We start from the raw sequence: 24,335 nt of genomic DNA, 5'->3' as shown, positions 1-24,335 counted from the left end.
AGACAATTTATTCCTAGAGCATGGAAGGATTCAGGACAGTTGATGTTCATTTTTTTTTTGGTTGCAGAAGCAATGTTGTTCCCTTGTCTTATCATTTCTCTGGTTGTTTATGGCTGTGTAATAATTGTGGATCACTGTACCTGATTAATTCCAGAATTTTGGGAGCTTTAGCAGATAAACAAGTAAGCTCTGCAAGTAAGACTAAGGATGGAGAACAGGCATGTGAAAAATTAGAGGAAAAAAGAACAAACAGTATGGACAAGTAGTGGCAGCAGACCTGAGGACCATATGGAAGCATATAGCAATTAGGGGCATAGAGAGGAAATGGTTAGATGATGGGGTGGAAGAATAAATGAATGAAGGGGAAAGGATGAAGGAAATATGAAATCTTCATATGATCAAGCAAGGAAGGAAGGACCTGGAGCTAGGGTGCTGGGGAGAGAGTGGAACAGAACATTGAGCAGACATTTCTGTGCCTCAGTCACACGAGAAAGATGGGGAACACAAAGCACATTGCACAATGGATGGGTGTGGAACATGCCACCTATAGAAAGGACTGGAAGAGTAAAACATAGGGATTTTATGGGGGGAGCAAACACCTGCATTTGATGCAGTGCACCTACAAAAGCTGCACTGTGCAGCACTCTACTTATCTCAGTTCCTTGCTTGGTACGTTGTTTGTCTCAGCGAGCTCTCCTTGTGCCAGAACCTGATGTGTTTACATGTCTCTGAACTGCAAGTTTGTGTGTGTAGTTGCTGGTCTGGAAGTTCCTTGTTTCAATTCAAGACGGTCTTTAAAAAAGACTGAAAGCTGTAATTGCAGCACAGGAGAACCTGAAGCTCAAAGATCAGAGAACGTGTTATGTGCAAAAGGCTTCTGTTTTCACTACAGGCGATCTGGAAAGTTGACCACTGAATGCACTTTGGGATGCTCAGAAACAGCTGTCTGGTTGCAGTGGTCTTGCTGCAGGCTAGGGCCTATCAATACATCAAAGGCTATAAACAAATTAAACAAGTAAACTCCTCCTCAGTTTTCTTCAGACCACATCCAGAATTCCATGTATCAGGTCACGTAATGATGCCTCACTGATGATGTGACAAGGAAGACCCTGATGCTAGGGATGCCTTCCAATGAGTCACTTTGGAGTGCAGAGCTCTGTAGGCCACATATGTGTGGTTGCATTGCAGTCTCTCTACCCGTTTCCTGCTCCAGGAGTGCAGTGCCAAACACGCTTCTAGACGAGTGCAGCTCAGGCTGATGAGCTACATTCCGTGCCTGGAGAGAAGCTGCAAGGCCACACACTCTCTGAGTTGCAAGCCCTAGAGGCAGCAGATGAGGACCAGGGCCAAGCAAGTAAACCATTAACATGATAGGAGATTTGACAGATGTTTAAGCTTCAGTTTTATCGGATCAGAATGTGACATCCATAGTTCAGAAAGCAAAGACATATTGTAATGAAGATTCTTATTTCATGTTGATACAAATGTATCAGTCTAACTTGATGCAGAACAGTGAAAGCAGAGATGGGTTCTGGTGTATTAGGACATCCTAACCACTGAAAAAGTGTGTTTTCCCTGTGCTTATTATAGTATATTCTCCGTGAGCTGAGTCTTTTGCTCAAAGAAAGCACCGAGAGAGTTAAATGGAAAAAATAGTGTATTGTTTCCAGAAGTACAATAAAAATCTATTTCCAGTGGGCCTGAATCTGACATTCTTGACAAGTGGAAGTACATTGTGCGAGTACCTCAAGAGTGTTCATGACTCCAGGGATGGAAAAATTGAGTAAAAATGTCACAGTCTGGCTTATACTAATTTAAATGTTGAATTGATAAGTATAGCTGTTTATAAATGTGCGTATGTAAACATATACATATATAGCAATACCTAGCTACACAATATTTAAATGAGTAGTATTAAATTTGTGTCCTTTCGTAGAGTGCTCTCAAAGAAGAGTCATGGTTTTCTTTCCTCCCATTCTTTTTGGTTCCACATTTTTAAAGATTCCTCACATTATGAAAAGTAATCTAGGATCTGTCCTTCACAGGCTTTTTCCTTTTTCCTCTTTGTTAGTATCCCTAAATGATAATCAAGGATAGCTAGACTTTTTTTTTTTTTTAATAAAACATTTTCATTCTTTTGAAATAATTTTTACTTCTCTGAGAATTTCAAAAGTATCGAACTGAGAATCCAAACTGATCTGTAGTAGTTGTAACCAAGAAAACTGATGGTTAACAAACAGAGGGCACTATTCAGAATGTCTTGGCTTATGTTAGGGAAATGAAATACATATCATAGAACAACTAACCCTAATCTTATGTTATGCTAATGTTTCCAAAATATAGATCTGTTGTAAAATAATTCCTTTGGTATTCATTCACAGAATTGTTGGAATGTGCTGCATAGAATTTGAAAGCTCTCAGAAGAAGCGTATTTATTTGTAGGAAGTAAAAAAACCCAGACTAAACCCTCAGCTGGTACAGACTGACTTTAGTGGAGTAATGCTGATTTATTTTTGGAACATCTGTCCAATACATATACCATGTGGATAATGGAAACATTTGGTGATGTACTGTGCAGATTGACTGGTAAACACACTAATGTCTACGTGCCATAGACTCTGAATTTCTACTAAGATAACCTGATATATGTAAGGAAAGTCAGATTTTAGTTATGAAAATAAAACTACATTTACATATATATTAAGTAATTTAAATTTAAGAAAAAGAGTGGAGACCCTTCTAATAAGGTTCTGAAATACAGTGGAAGACCATTATTTCAACAGAATATGACTAAGCCATGGATTCCCATTTGTGCTGAAATTCATTAAAATGATGAACATGAAAACAAATAAAATATCTGTCTTTCAGGAACCATTTTAGAACATAATGTCATAGCTAATTAAAAAAAAAACCAACAAAGTTGTATTCGAATTTGGAGGAGTAATTTGAAATATTAAATACAGAGTGGAATAAAATAAATTGCTGTGAATATTAGCACTGGAGTAAATGTGCTTTCTTTTCTAATAAGGAAAGGTCCAAGGTTCTTGTACTAAATAAATTTGTAGGATTATATTAGAATGCAATCAACACTTAAATATACAACATTTTTGGACCTGATAAATATCTTTATAATCACACACTGCATTTCATAATTTAGAGATCATAGGTAAGCTTGGGTCACCTTATAGCTTCTGCAATCCTAGTGCTTTCCTTTCTTCTGTCATTGGATAACCTGCCAATTAAATATGAGTAATCTAGGCCACTACAGAATACACTTCCCACTGCGCTGAGAAGTAAGAGTTTACTGTCATCAGCTGATGCATTGCACAATGCTCTCCGAACTTCCTTCATGATCTGTGGATAAAGAAAAGTAAACAATTCGACATGCATGCCGTTGCAATATCATTTCCCTAATTTTACAAACCTTATTGATTTTGAGAGACTTAAATTTTGGGCACTATTAATTAATACTTACATAAATTATATATATTTATATAATTTTAATACAATTGGAATGATAACACTGAGAATTTGCAAAATGTTTTATATTTGGAAGTGCTTTATAGATATTTACTGATTCAAAAAGTTTTTATAACTTGGCTGTTGTTTGCTTATTCTATGGGAAATTCTAGCTACCTGACTGATACTATTTCATTGCAATTTAATAGTTTCAGATATCACTTTTTGTTTTCATAGTTTAAAAAAACGCTCAGTGTACATCACTATATCCTTGGTAACATGATTATTACAACAATAGCCTATTAACCTCAATATGTTGTAAGCAAAATCTGTAAACCCAGTTTTCAGTTCTTCAGCTAGTTTGGTTTAAAATGGCATGAACTACAGCAAGGTAGGGACAAGATGACTTCACATACATCAATATGACAAATATATTATTCATATTTCTGTGGTCATTGATATGGTTAAAGTCTACAAAAGACCAAAAAGCCACTAGAAAGACCTTTTTACTCTGTGATTTACAACCAAATCAAACTATTAATTGCACCATAAATCAAGACTAATCAAAATCCATAGAGAATTAAGCTGCTGGTATTGTAAGAAAATAGCCATTTGAGTGGAACTGTTTTCCTAATGATTTTTAAAAGGAAATACTGTTTCATAAACTTCTGAAAGGTAATTTCTTGTTCAGTCACAATTCAGCATAGTTGGTAAGTCTGGGCTTACCCTGCGGTGTGTAGATAGCCCTACTAACTTATTGATTTCAGGAGTTTATGCTTGTCCTGTTATCTTCAATGATTTGCTTTTCACTTTAGTAGAGCCATGATTTCATTTAGTGTAACACTTCCTATGCTTAGCTGTACTCATGTGCCCAGGTAGTTTTTGTACACAGAGGCCTGGTGAGTCAGTTTTTTTCTTTTGCATTGAAAGGTTTGCTGTTAGGGTAAATTTTCAAAGATAGGAAAATGTGGCTGATGGATCAAATACAGTTCCACACAAGAGAGAAAAGATTTGCTTGCAATTATTTTTGTTCACTACTTTCTGTTTCCAGAAATCCTTTACATCTCTTAAATGTTTTACATAAGAAATCTCCCTAAACAGAGAACGGCAATTTTGTTTATATCATTTTAAATAGGTAGACTTTTATTATAAATTCTGTGGCTTATGAGAACAAGCTTGAACTTGTGTGTTCAAACCATGCAGCGCAATGCTAACTGCCTGCTTTCCATATATGTTTGCATAGGAATACCTGCCTTCTATTGGCTGCTAAGACCAGGACACGAGAAATTGGCTGGTGAAATTTTGGAAGCTTCCCTTTTACATATGCACTCTGGAGCGCCTGTAACACCAGGTATGTGACAGTGGGTGGAAGTGAAGTAATTAAATGCAACAGAATTTGGAACTGACTTTGAAATTCTTGTGCAGGTTCAAAAATGTCATCAGCCATATTACGAGATTGTTTATTCTCAGAATCTCAGAGGCTGTCAGCCCTCATGTGGTAAAAATGTGGGCAAAACTGCATCTTTTTTAAAGGGAAAGGAAAGGGAAAACAAACTAAACCTCTGTTCAAAGTTAAAAAGAGAAACTATAGAAGTCAGTAGATGGTAGAACTAAAAAATATTAATTTTGATTTAATTCCATGTGAGTACAACATTGTCCTCTTAGTTTATTTTAAACATTTCAAATGTCTTTAAAATCTGCTCTTTCTAAAGGAAGGTGTATAAATAACATTATAGAATAATTTGTCATTTTTATGTACAATGAGGAATTTTGATTAATATGATATGATATTATGTCCAGTAGGTTTCTCTTCTGTTTCCCTTCCTCCAGTGATATTTGCACATACATACCATCTCTTTGATGTTGCCATTGCTGTCCTTCAAATACATGATCTATTGCAAACCTGGCATGTTTTTGTCACCCTTTTTATTTATTTGGATGTCTGAAGTGATCTAAAACTACATGTATGTACATATGTGGCTTTTGAGCAGAGGTTATCCATGGGAAAAATACTTTGTCATCATCCTTTTTTCAGGTTTTGGAGAGGGTGGTATTAAAGGTCAGTTATTAGAAATTGATTTCTCAGATCTTGTTGAAATAGGGAAGGCTTTGACAGTATTCTAGATAGCATTATAAATTTATTTGCACTGTTCCACTGGTTTCTAGTGAAAGAAAATAGTATCAGAAACCAGAAAAAATCATAATTTGGTTTTATCACTATCTAAAAAATATTTTTTGGACAAATAGCTACAAGTTTGTTATTATCCTTTTCACCAAAAAGTGCTCAGAAGTTCAATGGAATATACCAATGCCAGCAAAGTCAGTTCCCATTCCTTTATTTTATGGTATGGTTCCTTTGCCTGTGCAGTCCAAAATTCATGTGACCGCCACGGCCGTCAGCCGTGTTATATCTAACGGGCTGTCCACTCTTCACTTGGCATCATGGCCTTCCTCCTGATCATTTGTATGTGGATGTTTTCCTCCTGATGTTTATACAATTACTTAAAACTACTGACAATAAAATAAGACAAAAAATGATTTGCCTTTTTAGCTCCACACTTAACTGCAGGACTCTAAATGTAATTTTGGTTCAGAACTTGCTATTTTGGAGTACAAATTTCCATTTAATGCAGTAGTGAGTTCACTTAAAAAAAAAACAGATATGGTGTTTATTTTTAGTTATATTCCTTTGCGAAATTCCATATTCCTTTTTCTCTCCTTCATGGTACTTGAACCTTCCCTCATTTTGGTATAATTATGGCATTTGATAGATTAAATTTTACTTTTTCTAGTGAGACAGATCTAATATTACTGTGTGCAGGGCTACAAGCTTTATTCTCCAGTTCCATGTCTTTTTTTTTTTTTTTTTTAATAAGCTTTTTTATGATCAGTCAAATTCAGCCAATTTTCAGTTGTAGGGATAGATTTTTTATTTTTATTTTATTAAAGTTACTGAGGCAATTTTCAGCTTATGAAAATCTATCAAATTAAAAATTTAGACCAGCTCTAATGCTTCACTTACTGTTTTACTGAAACCCAAATATATAATAAAAGTATCTCTCTTTCAAAAGTTGCTTATTTTATAATACTATGAAGACAAGAAGCTGCTCAGTTTCTTAATAGGACACCTTATGTTGCAAAATAAACATCAAATGTTTAAAAACTAAGACCTTAGTTTAATGCCTTTCATGGGAGGTAGGAGGTTTTAAAAGGCTTGTGGTGCTATTTGATTTAGATTTCTTACATTCTGGGGAAATCAGAAAGTTGGAAATTTATCACCTTAATTCTACAAGAGTCAGATGTCTCTTGTATAAATAGAAATACTAGTTTAAAAGATTTACTTCTCTGAACCTCTAAAGATTCAGCGCTGATACTCTTAAAGGAAAATATTACAGTAAAAGAAAAATGTAGCCCCATTCAGTTGTTCTTAGAACTTCTTCCACAAGTCTTACCTTTTTACATAAATACACTTTTTGTTACTTATTGACTCTTCATGCAGACAGATTGTGAGTCCTTTTCTGTATAAGGCTGTTTGGTAAATAAAAGACCTAAGAACCTATATGACTGTCCTCAGGCATAGATATTGGCCAAAGAAACAATCTGTCTTTGTATGACAGCAAAAATGACACGTAGCAGTAAACTTGTTCCTGCCATGTTTCTTTTAAGTCAGGAAAAGTTTAAAGCAAGGAAAAGTGAAGGCACACCAGTGCTTCAAAATACATCCTGTAGAACCTGTAATTCTCATGGCTAGAAATTTGAAGCCTGACTCTTCTGCATGTAAAGTGAACTTGAAGTAGTTATATCAATCCTTATTGAAAACATTAACTGTTTAGGATATGTTTTGCTTTTAATTCAGTGGAATATTAATTCCTAGCTGTATTAACAGTGTAAAGTAAAAACAGTGGATGGATCCGTTTAATCTCAAGTTTGAAACAGAACGTGGATCCTTGAAATGTGCTGAATTAAATCATTGTTGGAGAAAGAATTTCAGAAGCAGCAAAAGAACTGTGAAAGAAAATACTCTAATGGAATTTATAATCATGAAATATTTTATGTATCTATTTAAAAAATGCATTTAAAATTAAAAGGCCAGCTTAAGCCACCGAAATAAACACAAACCTATACTGTTTCATGATACTGGCTTGAAAATTTTATAAGGTCTTGTAAAAGATTCAAAAAAAAAATTTTTTTGTAGTGACCTGAACATTTTGTTGAAAAACTCAATTACTGTGGTGGCATTAAGCCAATTTCAGTCAGTGCAAATGCTGCTGGAAGGAGCAAAAGCACATTTTGTGCTAAAATTACCTGCACAAACCCATAGGTGTGATGTCGTTACCAGCAACATAGGATGAAGGTACAGGTAGAATTTTCCAAGCTTCTTTTTCAGTATCAGTAAGCCTCATGAAAATATGTTGAGTATCATATAAATGATAAATTGATTTCGCACAGGCAAAAGTTGTTTGACTCAGGTTGGACATACGCACAGAACACTGTGCCATAATTCTTAAGTTCTTAGTTATTTTAAGTAAATGGGCATAAACAGCAGACGGCACTGGTTGAATGAAACTATTATTTTCATCTGAGGATTAGGATAAAACACAAAGGGAAGCAGAGGTGTTTAGTGGTGAGAGTGATTTGGTATAAGATCAATTTTATAATGATCGTGAGCAGCGCACAACTTGTTTTCTTTCCTAACATAGATGGCCTAGAATAACTAGACCACTAATGTTTTAACCACACCAAGTAGACCTGCTGTAAGTAAGTTTATCATTTTTTATTGGGGAATTTACTGAATTTCTAATAAAGCTTAAATTAGTGTTTCTTTCAGCAAATGAAACATATTTTCTTAAACCTTGTAAGAGTTTTGTGGTTGTGTATTCAGTGGTGGTAAAAGGTGTCAAACCTGACAATAGTGTAAACTTCCTTGAACTACTCTGTCAGTTTTTCTCAACTCTGGTTTTGTGTAAAAACCTGTAGGGATGAGGCATTCAACATATTCCTCCTTTCAGTCCCTCGTTTTTTTGCTGAAATTGCCAACAAGGATGTCGATACTGGAGGTGCTGGATTTTGTAGTGTGAATGCTCATAGGCTGCAGCCTGGATTGAGGCCAAAAAAGTTGTTTCACATTTGCCAATAAGCAGCGTTCAGAGGGCAACAGCTTTCAATTGCTCTCAGCCTGGATGAATTTTAAACAGACAATCTAAACGTAGAGAACTCATTACTTTGATTAATTCCTGACCATCCAGATCTTAGTCAGTAGGGCAGCTTCCTAAAATGAATTTCATAGTTTTTGCATGAGCTTCAGCAAAGATCTGGAAATAGTCAATGCTGGTGATGCAAGGAGAGCAATATTACATGTTTATGATTTATTCTTACATAGCTATGGACTCCTGGCATACTGAGAATTTTCAAAAAAAATGTAATGAACTGGTTTGCAAACATGAAGAGCTTGAATTAATTCACTGGTTAGTGCATTTGAACACTGCTGATGTGCAGTAGCAGAGACAGCAACACAAAGATATGCCTTTTCAGCCTGAACATGGTTAAATCCTTGGTCTCATAATTTTCAGGCCCTTGAGCTCTTCATTTAAATAACGTGTGGCATCCGTCAGTGGTAGTTTCTTTAATATATAAGTAATCTCTCTAGTAGTACAGGGATGAAATGATGGATTGTATGCAACTTAATGCATATTAAGGATCTCGTATTAAAAACAGGTGTTTGGTGTTCAGTGTTAATTACTAGGATATGGTTTTAAAAAATTAAATAGTTTAAAGCCTAGGAATTATAAGTGTATGTACTAACAGTTAAAACTGCCTGGTATCAATGTGTGTATCAATGTCCATGGGCACCTGTGAATTTGGGAAGGGGAGTCAAATTTAGGGTCGATCATACCTGGCAGTAGTTTTATCTGAAGCTAATTACAGGAAATTAACGTCAGAATTACTTAATTTCTTACTGAATAAAAGAATTCGTAAAAGCTACAGTCTACTTTTCCCTCAAACTGGTATTTCATACACTCTAATCTTGAAGGTTGAGTAGTGACTGTGCGAGCCAGAGCTGCACTGGAGTGCCGGGAAGGTAGAGAAGGTCAGAGATGTGTGACACTGTTGGCAGCTCCTGGAGGAGCTCTGTCTGCAGAGCGCCCAGGTAGGCAGAATCAGTGATGCGAGGCAGCGCCATGGTTTCCTCTCTGATATTCAGTAACTCCTCTCCATCAGAGCATTACTGCTGGTGTGGAACAGGGCTCGAGCATATTGCCCGTGTCCTGATGTAAGCATTTGCATCCCTGTTGTTCTGACCTGAAACAGGTATACCAAGACATCGCTACCCACTAAACAGGGATTGCAGGGAATAGAAGGAAGGGCTTTGGAGCCTTTTCTGTGACTGGTGTGTACTGGAGTAGTACGAGCTACAGGTGCAAGTCTGACTCTAAGTGTGTAATGTCTGAACAAGGGAATTCATTAAAATCATTAATATGTTGTACATTCTTAAGCAATTCAGCTGGGAATAGAGCCCTTAATTTTTAAAGACTGCATAAATAAGAGTTATTTTAGAAAATAAGCAATTGGGTATCAAGACACACTTTTAGAATGATTATCTCAGGACGTAGCCTGAAATACATCTATATGCAACAACTGGAGCACCATTAAACTAATATCATGAAAGAGACCAGATTTTCGCTAATGATGGTAACTGGCAATAACTTCAGCATGTGAACAACTACTGCTTGCAGCTCCATGCTGGAAATACAAGCTGTGTCATTCCTTTCTTTATGTTTAATTTTCAGTTTCAGAGATGTATATGAAAGGTTAATTTCAATTGTGTTCTTTTTGATACGACCCCAAGCGTGGAAAAGTCAGATATATTTGAACTCCACACTTTCTTTTTAAGACAATTGATTAGGACAAAAATACACAAAACAAAAAATACTGTTTAAGCGCAGTGCTTACGACATCCCCACATACTAGGATGGCTTGCTTTGGCTTTTATGGCTGCATGCTTACCTCTGGGGTCAGTGCGTTGTTATCTGAAGTCTGACTGGACAGCAAAATATGTGTGAAACCATCTTCTTTCCGGACTACAATGTCCCTGAACCGACAGTTACTTTCATTTTGACGCACGCTGTATCTTAGTCTCTTATCAAAGACATAATCTTTCTCCCCATCTAGTTTCCTTTTCACAGTGCTGTGTAGATTCAAGCTTCCATTGGCCAGAGAAGAACCTGTCAGATGGAAATAATCAGAGCATAATTACGTCTATATCTTCAAAGAAATGAAGTCGTATTATTAGCTTAAATGTATCCCATTATTTACTATAGCCTCTGTTCGATAAATTATCCAAAATATGCCTGGCTACTCAAATGTGGTCCCAAGCCATTTTCATTATTCTATAGAGCCTTTATATTCCAACATGCAGTATTTTTTGTTCTCTGATCAGAGAACCATTAGATCAAGTGAATTGTGGCATGTAGGACTGGTACTCTTAATGTAACACAGTTCTTCTTTGATGATGAAAGCAGTTGTAACATGGTCTTTCATAAGAATTTAGGGTGATCCTTGAATTAACAGGAAAATTCTAAATCAGCTTTGGAAAAACTTGACAGGTATAGTCCAAATCCGTCTTTCAAAGTTACATTTTCTTCCTTTTATGATGACCAAAAGCCATTACCAGTGTCAAATTTTAATGCAGGTCTTTTCCGGTTGCACATCTCTGTGTGACAGTAAGTTAAGGGAATTCTAACTAGCCTATAGATGCCACAACCAGCATTCTCTTCCTTTTATCTCCTCTGGTCATCCTTAAAAGTAGTAGTTGCTCTGATTCTAAACTTCTGCTCATTACAATAACAACAGTTGCTGACTTGTGAATAGCACTATTAATATTGGATTTGTACATTAAAAATATAATACTTGATGCCATCTTGGAGGGTACTCAGCAATAGAGACAATGACCAAATACGGTTCCTCCTTAAAAATGAAAGTAATAATATGTCAAATTTAAAAAGCAGTTTATTCTGACTTCTACTTTGTATGAACTGTAAACTCTTACTTTTATCATCTTTACAATTCCTTTGAAATAGGCAATATGTTATGATTGGTAGCAGTGCTGAGGAATCTTGAAAGTACCTTTACAATTCTTGCTGTGCAATACTTCTTTTCTAATTACAGATGTTTCATGCTTTGGCCATGAGAAGTAAAGCATGGGTTATTCAAGAACAGAGATTAAAGTCACCCTGTTCATTGAAATAATGTCCAAATCTGTTTTTTGTTTATAAAGATATGTTCATATCCATGATATGAACAAAAATTCCATTTGTTCCATATGCACAATATTCCGTATCTAAGAAAGGATAAAAATAGCTGTGAAATTTTACAGGGGAGATGACTTGAATATTAGAACATAGATTTAAATTTTATAGCTTAACTGACCACCATCCAGTTAAAAATGCTTTGCTGGAGTAGATTTGAATGATAAACTCTTAGCAGATTACTCTCTAAACCAAAACCAGTTATCTTTGTTTCATAGAATGTATATTTAAATTTGCGTGGTGTTTATGTAGGTAACTTAACTGTCTGGTTAGTTCTCAACTGACTATGTCCTGGGGAACTGTCCACAGCAAGTGAAATGCCTGTGTATATACTGCAGTTAAAGTACGTGAAGTTAAAAATACATACTGAATGCTTAATGGTATTTTATTGATACATCATCTGGCCTCATTATGTAATGTGTATGCATATGTGTGCACATACATCTACAGACAGATACACATTGCTAAAATGTCTGCGATTTCAAGCACTTGATAAAACTCTCTTCATAGTTAAATTAAAAGATCCGATCTAGAATATTACCTTTCTAACAATAAATCAGGCATCTAACTGATGCCAAAGAATGAAAACACTGACAAATTGTGTTAGTTCATCAGTTTGAAAAAAGTATTTGATGCCAACAGAATTTGAAATTTGTTTTCTTGACAAGAATTGTTTACAAGTGTAGAAATCGGAAAATGCTTGAAATTTATAAATTACAATTTATTTTCTTACAGTAAATGCCTTTTTTTATAAGTTTTTGTTACCACATGTATTTTCACATGTATTCTTCATAAACAAAAATCAACTTGTGAAATTGCTAATGCAGAATTAATAGGATTGAGAATAATATGCTAAAGCAAATTCATTATTAGATTGAAACAAACAGAGTACTGCACTTTAAATTACTTAGTCCTTTCTGTGTTTCTTGACCACTAAAGAGATGAAGAAATAAATCCCCTCAAAAAGTCTAAACAACTTGTAAAATCAGGTGCACAAATAAATGGAAGGAGTGTCAGACTAACTGTAAGCGGTAATCTAGCTAGTGTTGAAGATTAAGCCACATCCATTTCAAATACAGATGGTAATAGTGGTAGATTAATTCTCACAGATAATCCAGCTCAACCGAAACCCTCATATTCATAATTCTATTTTAATTGTTTGTTGCATTCTTTTTTTATTCTAGTAATGTATTAGTTTGTAAGTTAAATATATGACAAAAGGGACTGCAGATCTTATGATAGTATTTCAACTCTCTGCCCACAAGCTGACAGAAATGTAACCAGGGAAAGGTGTATATTAAATATAAGAGAAACATGAATGGAACAACATGATTTCTAAGAATGGATGATTGAGAGGGACAGCATCTAGTGAGTAAATTGTTGTTTTGTGTACTCAGTGGGTCCCTGTAATCCTGTGTGATCTGATAAACTGGAGAAAATGATCATCAAAATCCAAAGATAACACTCAAGTGAAACCAGGCCAATTCACCACTTCTTTTGTGTGGATGTGATGGAGTTGCTGAGGGTTTGCTCTGGAGCCGCTAATGCATCCAGATTGTCTTTGCTCGAGGGTTCATAGTTAGTACCCGCTTAATGCACACAAGGGGAATAGTACCTTAATATGTCTGGATGAAAAATGACTGTGACATAGGAAAAAAAAGGCATCTGCAAAACAATCTATACTGCATGTGAAGTAGATTAAGGATGTCACAAAAAAGAAAATATTCCTTCCTCTAGTGTGAGATTAGTTTAATTATTACCTAGTATTTACTCCACAGTAGAACTTGTGAAGGTATCTAAAAACATACTGATATTTAAAGCAGATTTTAATATTTTTAACAATATTGCAAGACCAGTAGTCCATCTAGTACTCCTCCAAGAACAGCGATAAGGGATATTATTTAAGGAGAAAGCCCAAGTTTGGCCACTTTCCGTAGTCCTTTCCCCTAGTATTATCCATAAGTCTTGTATAGGGATATGGGAAAATTTATCTTCCTTATTTCCTTTAGCATTTGTTCATGGACCTTTTCATGGATTTCTCTAATCCATTTTTGAGCCTGTTGATACTATCTTGTCTCCACAGCCTCCTGTGGTATGAGTTCGAGAAGTTCAGTAGCCACTACACAGAGAAGAATTTTCTTTCATCTGTGCTTTTATCTGACGTTGTACTTGTTTCAGTGAGTGGCCCCTCGTTTTGCTATTGAGGGATTTAGTAAACAACAGTTATGCATTTACTTTATCTGAGGCCTTGATGATTTTGTAAATGTTGATCACATTCCCCCTCTTTCTCCTTTTCTCCAAACTGAAGAGTCTTTTAGTCTTTCTCCTCTTGTAATCCCCTTCATCATTTCAGTTGCCTGTCCCTGTACCTTCTCTAATACTCCACTGTTTCCTTTAAATGTGGCAAAATACAATGACGTTATTGTTGCTGCTATTGATACTATAAAGTGCCTAGAGATTGCAGATTGGGTCTGGGGCTCCATGATGCTAGGCATTATGGAAAACACACAAGCAATTTATAGTCTAAAAAGATGAGACAAATAAAGAGTAGGAGAGAAAAGAGAGAAAATGAGCCTTGGATAACTCAATTTAGAGGGCTCAGATCTCCCCATCTCCTGTGAGTTTTCCTGTCCCCTAGAAGAGACGATACCTCAAGCCACCATTATTTTCAGATGTATCTTTTCTTAGAGTTTTGCCATAATTCCACAGTCAGTTTAAAGCAGCAGTCTCCATGCTGCCACTCTACTTAGGGATCTTTGTGCTGGCACTAGTGCTGAGGTAGGCACACCAGGAACTGGCTGGATGAACTGTTCTGGCTGGAAACTCACCCTGCAAAGCCCTGGTTAATTTTCAAACAGATCAGGTCCCTGCTCCAGTTCACCTTGTAGCCTCAAGAATACTAAAACCAGTGCAGAGGAGGGATGGGAATAATGACAAGGATGTTGAGGGAAGGAGGGCTGGACCATTGCTTTTGTTAGCAGCATGCTTTTATGCTGAATGTAAAGGATCGTGGAGCTACGGCTCTAATTTTTCTAGGTGAAATAAACCACGGTCCTGGTAAAACAGCCTGGCATTCCCCAGTCCTCCCAACAGCCCTTCTCTATCTCCTTTCTGTCTTTCTTGTGGGTAATGGTTAATACTGTACATATTTAAAAACAGTGTGCTGTTGATAATTTACTAATAATTTTTGACTTCTACAGCAAAGGGAGCATCTGTAAGATATCTAAAAGCAATGAGTTTCTTTCCAAACTGAGAAAGCAAGCATTTTTGGTTGTATTTTACTGCCAGTATTGCTCCAGAGTAAATAAAACAGAACAAGCTAAAAAAAACCCCAAAGGAAACAGTGACTAAGTTGATAGAGAATACTTCAAATAAAGGCACCATGAGACTAAAAAGGTTTTTGTAGTGGAGAAAGACAGTGGTTAGTGATACATGACAAGCAAAAATTCTTCAGCATATAGTACAGAAATAGAACAATGCAGAAAAGGAAAAGAGAAAGTTAAAAGGGGATGTTTTTGATGCTGTCAAGAAATTTGACAAATCACTCGCGATTACAGTGTTCTGAGAGAAGTAGCAGTGTGATAACAGAAGACCCCAAATGCCATCAGAAGGAGTGCTACTGGGACATCCTGGGAGCCTGGATGTTCTGATGCAGTGGTTTTCCACATTTTCCAGTTTGCAGACTGTCAGTAAAGATGACAGTGCTCTCCTTAGAAGGGAAGTGTAGATAGTAGGGAGGAGGTCTTGCTAAGAAAGGTCCATCCCAACTTTACCAAGTCAAAATTCCAGGCTTCCACCAGGCTGCATTTATAATTTTGTATCTACATCTGCATATATATGCTAGTTTTGGGGGGGCAAATGGCTTATTGGTGAAAGTTTTATCTTTAGGTTCAGCAGGAAACACTTTACCAAGTGGATGCGTATACAAAACCAAGCACAGACGGGTGGAAGTCAGTTCAAGAAGCCATCAAAAACTGGCTTGCAAATAGGTATTATTTATTTCAACAGAACTGCCAGTGCAGGGGGCATACTATAGACAAATAAAATAGGTATTTTTGATTGCTTACAGATCTACTCAGTATACAGGTTAGTAATTACATTGTTTGGTTCAGTACACTGGTAGTTAAATATTTTTATAATATGCAAGACAACTGCTTCAGATTGATGGTTTATAGAGGCCTTTATCTGTAGGCCAATACTGGTAGCAGAGCTGGGCCTAAAGCTGGGTTTTTAAATGTTAGGGAATTTTTGAGTTTTCCAAGGCTTTGCTTCTGCAAGACTGACTTAAAATTGATATATACATTTTCTGCATGCCCCTACACCTTGCTGTGAAATGAAGCTGACCTTCATTTGGGCTTCACATGGCAAGCTTAAAGCTGACACAAATTTCTGCTTCAGAGGATTCTGCATGGGGCTGCCCCAGAGACACAGATGCTGGGAGCAAAACCTAGTCCTCCAGGCTCTGTCTTTGTTCTCTGTGTAGCGCCTGGAAGCCGTGTGAGCAGTGGTGGGGCATGCCGGGCTTTCGGATTCCAGACTCCGTGGCAGACAGCCCAAAACCTCTGGCAGAGCTGGCTGCCTCAAAGCTGAACATGGGAGTCCTGCCAAGCAGGCTGCCACAGAGCTCCAGAGCTCCACGTCTCAGGGGACAGAGTCTTGGGACCTTGGCTCAGATTTGGAGAAAGTTTTAAAACCCAAGATGTTTGGAACAAAACTTCTGTTCTTGAACCAATTCGCATTTTTCTCCAAAACTTTCTTCATTTGTAATTTGTAAAATTCTAGAGCAATTTTAGTATGACATCTATCCTGTTTCAAAGGAGTAAGTGATCTTCTGTGTTACTTCTCTGCGAGTGTGAATACTGAGGGAGTTCAGTAAATTCACTATTGGAGGTGGTGAACAGTAATGCAAGCTTCTTTGATTTGACAGTAGTCTCTTCAAATGATGCAAAACCTTGTATCAGGAAATACGACTTCTCTCAAGCCTAAAAGGTGATATTTTAAAAAAAGCTATTATTTTTATTTTGCTCTCGTCTCACTAGTTCCTGTTTTCTCTTATTTTGGAAGCTTCATCTGTCTTCTTTATACGTTTCTCCGCTATAGATGTGTTGGGTGTCACAAAGCAAGAGTGAAGGGACTTCCGACCTCGGTCGTGCTGCTGAGTACGGATTTTTCAGGGGAAAACTGTGTAGCAATTCAAAGATCCCTTGCTTTTGCCCACAGGGAGGCCATAGTGCAAGGGCAGATGGAGGGCAAAGTACAGAGCAGTAGTGAAGGATTTGAAGAATGGAAAACCGTAATAAATAGATGTTTCAAAGGAGTTGAATCATCAACTGTTAGGCCAGAAGCCCTCTATCCATGGCAGAGCGCCTGGCCGCTTAGGCAAAGCGGCCTTCTCCCGAAATAGAGTGCCCTCACAGAGGGTATGCAAACAGAGCTGGTAGATACCGTTCATTAGTTCCTATGAGGACAAATGAAAGGTTCGTTTACCTTACGGTTCTTTGTAGCGCTTTTGTTTTTTATTAAAAGAAGACTTTAAAATTTGGGAATAAATGTATTTAAAAAGATGCATTTTATACTAGAAGCTCCCTGAAAAATAACATACATGATTAAAAAATCTTACTAGAATAAGAAAACAAACAAAAATAACTTTATACACATCTGCAATTTGATATGCAAGTCTTTTTAAAGAAGCAACTAACTTTTTAAACAGGCTCATGTGGGCACAAAGTAACCAAAATGCGGAAGTCTGCAGTCACAATTTTAAGTGTAGGGTAGCATCATTGACATCATCTGGGTTACTTATACCTTCAAAGCTGACCATGTATTTTGCTGAATTTGGAGTCTTTATTAAGGTATTTGATGCCTGGATTGAAAGGTCCTTTTATCCCAGCAATTTATAGGATGTAACTGATAAGACTAGGCAAGGACAGTTTTGCTTCCCAAATCAAGTAGTATTTTTTAAGTCTCCTGTACAGTGGAAAACGGAAGGCTGGATGATATAATTTATGTTGACTTTTGAAAAATTTTTGGCAGGGCAGTTCACAAGAAGCTGTTAAGGAAATGAGTACTATCATGGGCTACAGAAAGTGGCTAATAAAAATAAATAATAGGAACAAATGGTTACTTCTCATCTTGTCAAATGATTAGTAGTTGGCTGCCCCAAGGACCTGCACAAGGATTAGTTTATTTAATGTATGTATTAATGAACTGGGAAAAGAAGTGAGAAGTATGATAGGAAAATTTGAAGAGAATACAAAATAAGTAGAGTAAAAACTAGGAAAGATTTTGAAGATCTCCACTGAGTCATAACAAAAAGGTGAATTGGTAACAGTAAAGCAATTAAATGCGTAATGGAAAGAATCGTACATATAGCTGTGTTCTAAATTAACTGTAACCAGTGAGGAAAAATAACCAAGAGCAACTGTGTGTTGTTCAATGAAAATCTTTATGCAGAAAAAATAATACCCAAAAGATTGTATCACCACTGCATCAGTAAGTGATGGGAACTCATTGGGAATAGTTCATGCTGTCTTTAAAAGGTATTTAAAATTTTTTTTAAAAACACCTCCAAAAAACCAAAAGCCTAAGAGAATACTGAAAACCATCAGGAATGTGGAAAGACTTCAATGTGGTAGGAAGGCTGAAAAGGTTGGGGCTGCCTGCAGATTGCCCAGTGCATCTCCCTCTTCATCCTTTCATAGGAAGAAAAGAGCTTAACTGATGACAGTAAAGTCAGAAAAATTTTTTAAAAAAGAAAAATTGATCAAATAAACCGTGCAACAAATTGTTAAGTCCTGGAAATTACTGCCACAAAGCGTCGTCAAGGCTGTAAGATCAGTAGGATAAAAAGAAATAAAAGGATTGAACTCATATAGATAATGAGAAGCTACTTAGTTGCATTAAACTGCATAGGATTTTATAGAGAACATAAACCTTTGTTCACTGGGAAAGAAGCCAGTCAGTAACTATGCGGATTAGAAAGAAATTTCTCCTATAAGCAAGTTGTGTCGTTCACTGCGAGGCTTTTTAGAACTTCCAATAAAGCGTGTCTTGTGGCTTCGGATGTATCCTGTCACTGTCAGAGATGAGGACCTGGAACTTCTGAGTAACTGTTCCTGAATATGACTAATGGTAATACAGAAGAATTTGAAAGTTACTCAGGCAAACTTGCTGGGATACTTTAGCAAGAGAGGTACTAACTCTGTTTCTAAAATCATTCTGATCTTTCTAGACCATTGGGTCTAGGCACACATAACTGAGAAGCGATTTGTTACTTGGTGATACACAGAAACCAAGTCTCAGCACTGTACATACCTCAAGTGTCATTCCTACTCCAAGTCTTGTCATTATTTCCCCACGAGAACTTTATACAGCAAAGGCATGTACCAAAGCCCACACTGCTTCATGTCACTCGGTGGGAAACGGAGAAGCCAACTGGTAGAATAGTGGTGTAATTTATGGGGAAAGAATGTGAAATTTTTAATGCACTTCTCCCCATATTACTGGTGTAGCATGACAGTGATGTTTCCATAAGTGGGCTTTTTGTTTGCAGTTGCTGCAATTAACACCCCCCCCCAAAAAAAAGTTGTAGTTGTTTAAATCACATACCAATTCCATTCACAACAGGCGAATCGTTACTAACTTCCAAAACGCTTGGCAAATTGTGTTCTCCTTCATGATCATTTAAATCCGTGTTTTGCTGTTGTGAGCCATTCCCAAAATGTCTAGAATCTTTTTCATGACTGCCATCTCCATTCTGCAGACCGTTATGTGGCTTTTTCAGTGGCATGATCTGTAAACCGCTGGGAGTAGTTCTGTAAGTCACAGTTTTAGCAGCCCTGTCAGTAGCAGATGCTGGCTTTGCTGTGTATCCTCTTTTCTGTTTTTGAAGAGACGGATTAATTCTCTTCCTTTTATGTGTTGACCCTTTAGACTTCCCAGATTCAGAAGGTCTGTGTGACATTTTCTCAACAGATGACCCTCGACTTTCCCGTAAAAATTTTGGAGTGCCAGCCTGTTTCCCATGTCTTGATCGCTTTTCTCGAGTAACATGTAGTCCATTGAACTCATCAATAAATTCTTCACAATGCAGTAGATGATGCTCAGGTTCCCAGGTGTCTTCGTTACTGCCATAGCCTTTCCATCTGATGAGATATTCCCATTTGCCCTTCTTGTTCTTCCTTTTGTCCACAATCCTCTCAACCTAACAGGAAAAAAAAAAAGAATATATCATATTAGAAAGAAAAATAGTTTTGTCATTTGCAGCCACAAAAGCGTCTTTGATGATGTAAAGATGCCTTAGCGGTCATGAGATTCAGCTCCTAAATTGCAGTGCCTAAAATATGAAATGACTATGACACTGAAAGCCTACCCAGGCTAGGCTAGGCAAACTTTAGCACTCTAGTTTACAGATTAAAATTTACCTTGATTTCATAGGATGCAGTCCAACTTTATATTCTCATTGGATCTATAGAGACCATGCTGGCTGCTGATGAGAGCCTAATTGGCTTCAGTATAAACTGCCTAACACAATGCTTAGGAATCACAATTACATGTTTCTGTTTGACAAGGAATGCCCATGAATAGATCTGGCAGTGCATAAGAGGTATGCAGTAGCCCCAGTGGTATTTTGACAGGAAAGCCATTTCCACTTCTAAAAATATTAGACAAAAACATAAAACACCTGATCAAATCCGATCTGTGAACCTGCGGTAGCCACACTGTGAAGCAGTGAGAGCCTTAAGAACAGTAATAAAAACATGATTTCTTTGAAAATCTGTGTGTGAAATGAGGCCTTTATTGTTAATTCCTCAGCTACCTTTTGTTTGAAAGGGCTAAATAAAGTATGTTTTGGTATATTGCCAGTTAGTGAACATTCTCCTGAATTCACACATGCATTAATTATGTCCTCATAAATGTCCCTGTACTATTTCATGTCTTGAAGCTGTCTTGAGCAGAGAATCAATTATTTCAAATCATGCTACAACCTTTTACTCCAAAAATCTTAATAGCCTACATGGATTTCACTACTTCATAGCTTATAAAAATTTGTATTTTCTGTGAATGCAATGTTTGAGTGAATACACTGAAATTTGAGAGTGCACATTTTTCAAAAAAGAATGCAAATCAAAAGCATAAAAGCAAAATCCTTACGCAGAAATAATGAATTTCATGAACCCGTGATAGGGAATAGCAGTTTAAGAAGCACGTCTGTGCAGAGGGATAAGGGGACTACATTGGACTGCAGACTGAATGTGAATTAACAGGATCATGCTATTGTGGAAATCAGACTGTGGCACCACTGAAGAAATCTTTGTGCTATCGCAGCACTGGCAGGTTCTCAAATAGAGCCAGAGTGCATATGAAAACCCAAGCATAATCAGCGATCTATATTGACTGTGAGTAAAACTTGAAGAGATTTAAGTTGTTTGCTTTAGAGAAGAGGGGAAACAATGACGTCTTCAGGTTAAAGGTAGAGGCAAATAAGAAAGAAGTAAAACTGTTCCCTGTGGATTCTAAAAAAAGTCACGGGTTTAAATTGCAGCAAGTGAAATTTAGATCAATCATTAGGAAAAACTCTGTTCTGGTAGGGATAGTTAGGTGCTAGAGCGGATAACTTTGGGAGGCTACTGAGGCATTTTAGAGCAGGTTAGACAAACATCTTCTAGGAAAGGTCTAGTGCTGGAATCTGCCCGGAATAGTCATTGTTGGGACACGGGGTATGATTAGAAAACCTTTTGTAGTCTCTCCAAGTTCTATTTTCTGATTTTTATTTTTTTTTATATATTTTGAAAGTGTGGCTTCTGAGGGATAAAGCTGCCAATAATGAAAAAAAAATCATTATTGTTCATCAAAAGCACAATTGTTAATTTAGAAAAATAATAAGTGGATAGCTAATGTAATAGTTTTCATTGGTCTTCAAAGAAAAATTGTCTTGTGTAAAGAACAACAGAAGACTCTGTACGGAGAATTTAACCTTGAAGAACAGCAATTACAGCAGCGTAAGTAACTGTTCTTTTTAGGTCCCCTGTTAGACCAAACCAATGGATTAATTCTGTCTGCCCGCTGGCCGGAACCATACATTCATAGAAATCCTGGTGGGTCCCCAAAGGAGTCTAATGTCATTAGCAGCTAAACACTATATACTTCTGTCTGAATTCATTTACGTGAAAACTGTCCTCAGATATCTGTGTCTGAGTCAGAGTGGACAGCTTTTCTCCATCTCCAGGGCACTTGACTGCAGCTTCCCAAACAGCTCCATCCTGTGCGCTGCCTTATCAAACATCTGTGCAGAACCACTGCAGAAGCAAAGCAAGGAATCATCTTCCGTCCTCTGAATTTGGCACAGGCCCCTTCAGGATTGCTCAGTGTGGCAAAATAATTAACTGAAGCTTAATCCAGGCAAGTTTGAGATCATTCGCCTGAAAAGAGGAAAGTAGCCACAAAAAAATGAACTATCATTTTTTTGTCCTCATTTGGGATGTGTGGTTTTCAATTGTTAAACTAATAGACTTATTATGATCTTGTTGAATTATAGTGAGCAGATGTCCAAATTATCCCTGGCTTTAAAATACTTCTCATCCTGATATCTGAGAGTAGCCAGAAGACCATATATCATACTGTGGAACTCTGTAGTGCCCTGTGGTTGTCTCTGGATTTGTTACTTTAATTACTGCAACTCAGTATACCAAGGAACGAAAAATGCATATATCCCTGGGAAAAAAATTACGTTGCTATGCTTAGCAGACCGCAGCTAGCATTACTGTAGAGAATCAGGACTAGCACACTTCTGCCCATACTAGCTATTCAATACATGCATCCATCCTCTCCTTCTAACTCAGGAATTTGGACTTAAAACAGGCTCTGTGTCAGCATGATGCTACCTGGGAGAAAACCTCTCTTTATTTTGATGCATTACATCCACTGTATTCTACCAGTATTTGCTCAGTGAAGGAAGAACCTCAGGAAGTACAAAAAAGTTTCCAAATTAGATACAAAACATATTTTCAACCTAAGTTCTTTTCACTCATTTTAGATTTAACTATATATAGTTATATATATATATATATATATATATATGTAACTATATATTCAACTTCATATTTATGCTTTACTGCAAGGAGGGAAAGTGAAAGGAGGAGGTTACTTGGAAAGCATTTTTTAATATGGGAAAACACTTAAGTATTTAGCTGATGAGGGACTACAGATCTCAATTAACAGGATAAAGGAAGAAAACATGAGAGTTCTTTGTTCCTGGGAAACAAAATACCAGCAAGAGAGAATGTGATTAACCAGTTCAACACGACACGTCATCAGGGAGAATAAAAGTATTTATGAAATTGGGTCAAATTTAATAAATGGTTTCAGAAAAAATACTCAGCAAATATATTTGGGAAGGACTAAGCATTTTGTTTCAGCATTTTCAGAACAAAACTATTATTAATGTTTCTCATCAAATTTAACTAAACAAAACTAAAATGAAAAGGTTAAAGAGGGCTTAAAGAAATTCAAGACAAACTGTTGTGTTTCAGATCAAAGCGCTTCTCAGTTTATTGTTTTGCTGGGGAGAAAATGACAACATTTTAGGTTGATCCAAAGTCACTTGTTTTCATCAAGTTTTTTGGTTCAGCCATCATACTCACTGGCTTGACTAATGACGCATAAAAAGCCTGCCTCGATATTTGCCTCATCCTCATTACTGCCTCATTGTTCATTGCTGAATGCGTTTGAGGGTAGCATCAAACATCCTTGACCTCTCCACATGGCCTCTTCGCTTTGTCGGGGCTTCCAGTCCTCCACTGCTATTTATCCCCTTCAGAGTGCCACTGCGGTCTCGGTGCCTACAGTGAAATGCTTCAGCGTAGGCAGAGATTTGGGGTTATTCCCCCACCTGGTACTGTCTGTCCCATTTCCCTTCCATTCACTAGCCCCTTGCTAGTCACAGGCTGCCACATCCCTGAATTCACTGTGTTTGACTTGGAGCAGTAAATAGTTAAATTTAATAAAACTGAAATGACCACGAAGTTTACTGATGGCATATTGCAGTTAAGAGAGTGCTAGAATGTGACATATATCATTACTTGCCTGGACTCTACACTCTTTCTTGACTAATTCTGGATGAAATGAGGTTTTAATGTGTTACCATATACTTTTAAGGAGAATAAATGGAACAAGACTGTTGGATCTGTGCAAATGCATTTTCAGCACCACTGTTTAGCTTTCAAGTAGTCTTAAACCTAGCACTATATTCACCTACACAAACTAGGGTGAGAGTCATAAATGAAATATGAAATCCTTTCTCTTGAAATTTCACTAAACTTAGCGTGAACTTAAAAAAGAGCTCTAACAATTATGGTACAAATATGTGAACCTTCATAAACAAACTTAAGATCAAGTGCTTTTTGTGCAGAGTACAACACCTATATTTTCCTCCTTCACAGAAGATTCAGTGTTATTATCAACTTATCAAAAAAAAATCTAGGCCAGATTAAAAAAGGGTAATTCCCATTGAATTATTTATATAGTTATAATAGTAAATCAGAACACAGTATATTTGGCTCACAGTTCAGA

General features: G+C 36.9%; 1 protein-coding gene across 1 annotated transcript in view; it reads right to left on the bottom strand.

Annotated features, from left to right (window-relative positions):
- CDYL2 (chromodomain Y like 2) overlaps positions 1–24,335 on the bottom strand; it is a 59,076-nt gene that overhangs the window by 5,500 nt on the left and 29,241 nt on the right. Inside the window, exons 2-4 of the mRNA XM_062586410.1 lie at positions 19,374–19,968; positions 10,465–10,682; positions 3,182–3,354 (exon numbers count right to left, since the gene is read on the bottom strand). Coding sequence (XP_062442394.1) covers positions 3,182–3,354; positions 10,465–10,682; positions 19,374–19,968 — 986 coding nt within the window. The remainder of the gene's footprint in view (positions 1–3,181; positions 3,355–10,464; positions 10,683–19,373; positions 19,969–24,335) is intronic.

This window comes from Rhea pennata, chromosome 13 (genome assembly GCF_028389875.1).
Source record: "Rhea pennata isolate bPtePen1 chromosome 13, bPtePen1.pri, whole genome shotgun sequence".
Taxonomy (NCBI): domain Eukaryota; kingdom Metazoa; phylum Chordata; class Aves; order Rheiformes; family Rheidae; genus Rhea; species Rhea pennata.
The sequence above is the reverse complement of the archived record's forward strand: the minus strand, read 5'-3'. Positions and strand labels throughout refer to the sequence as shown.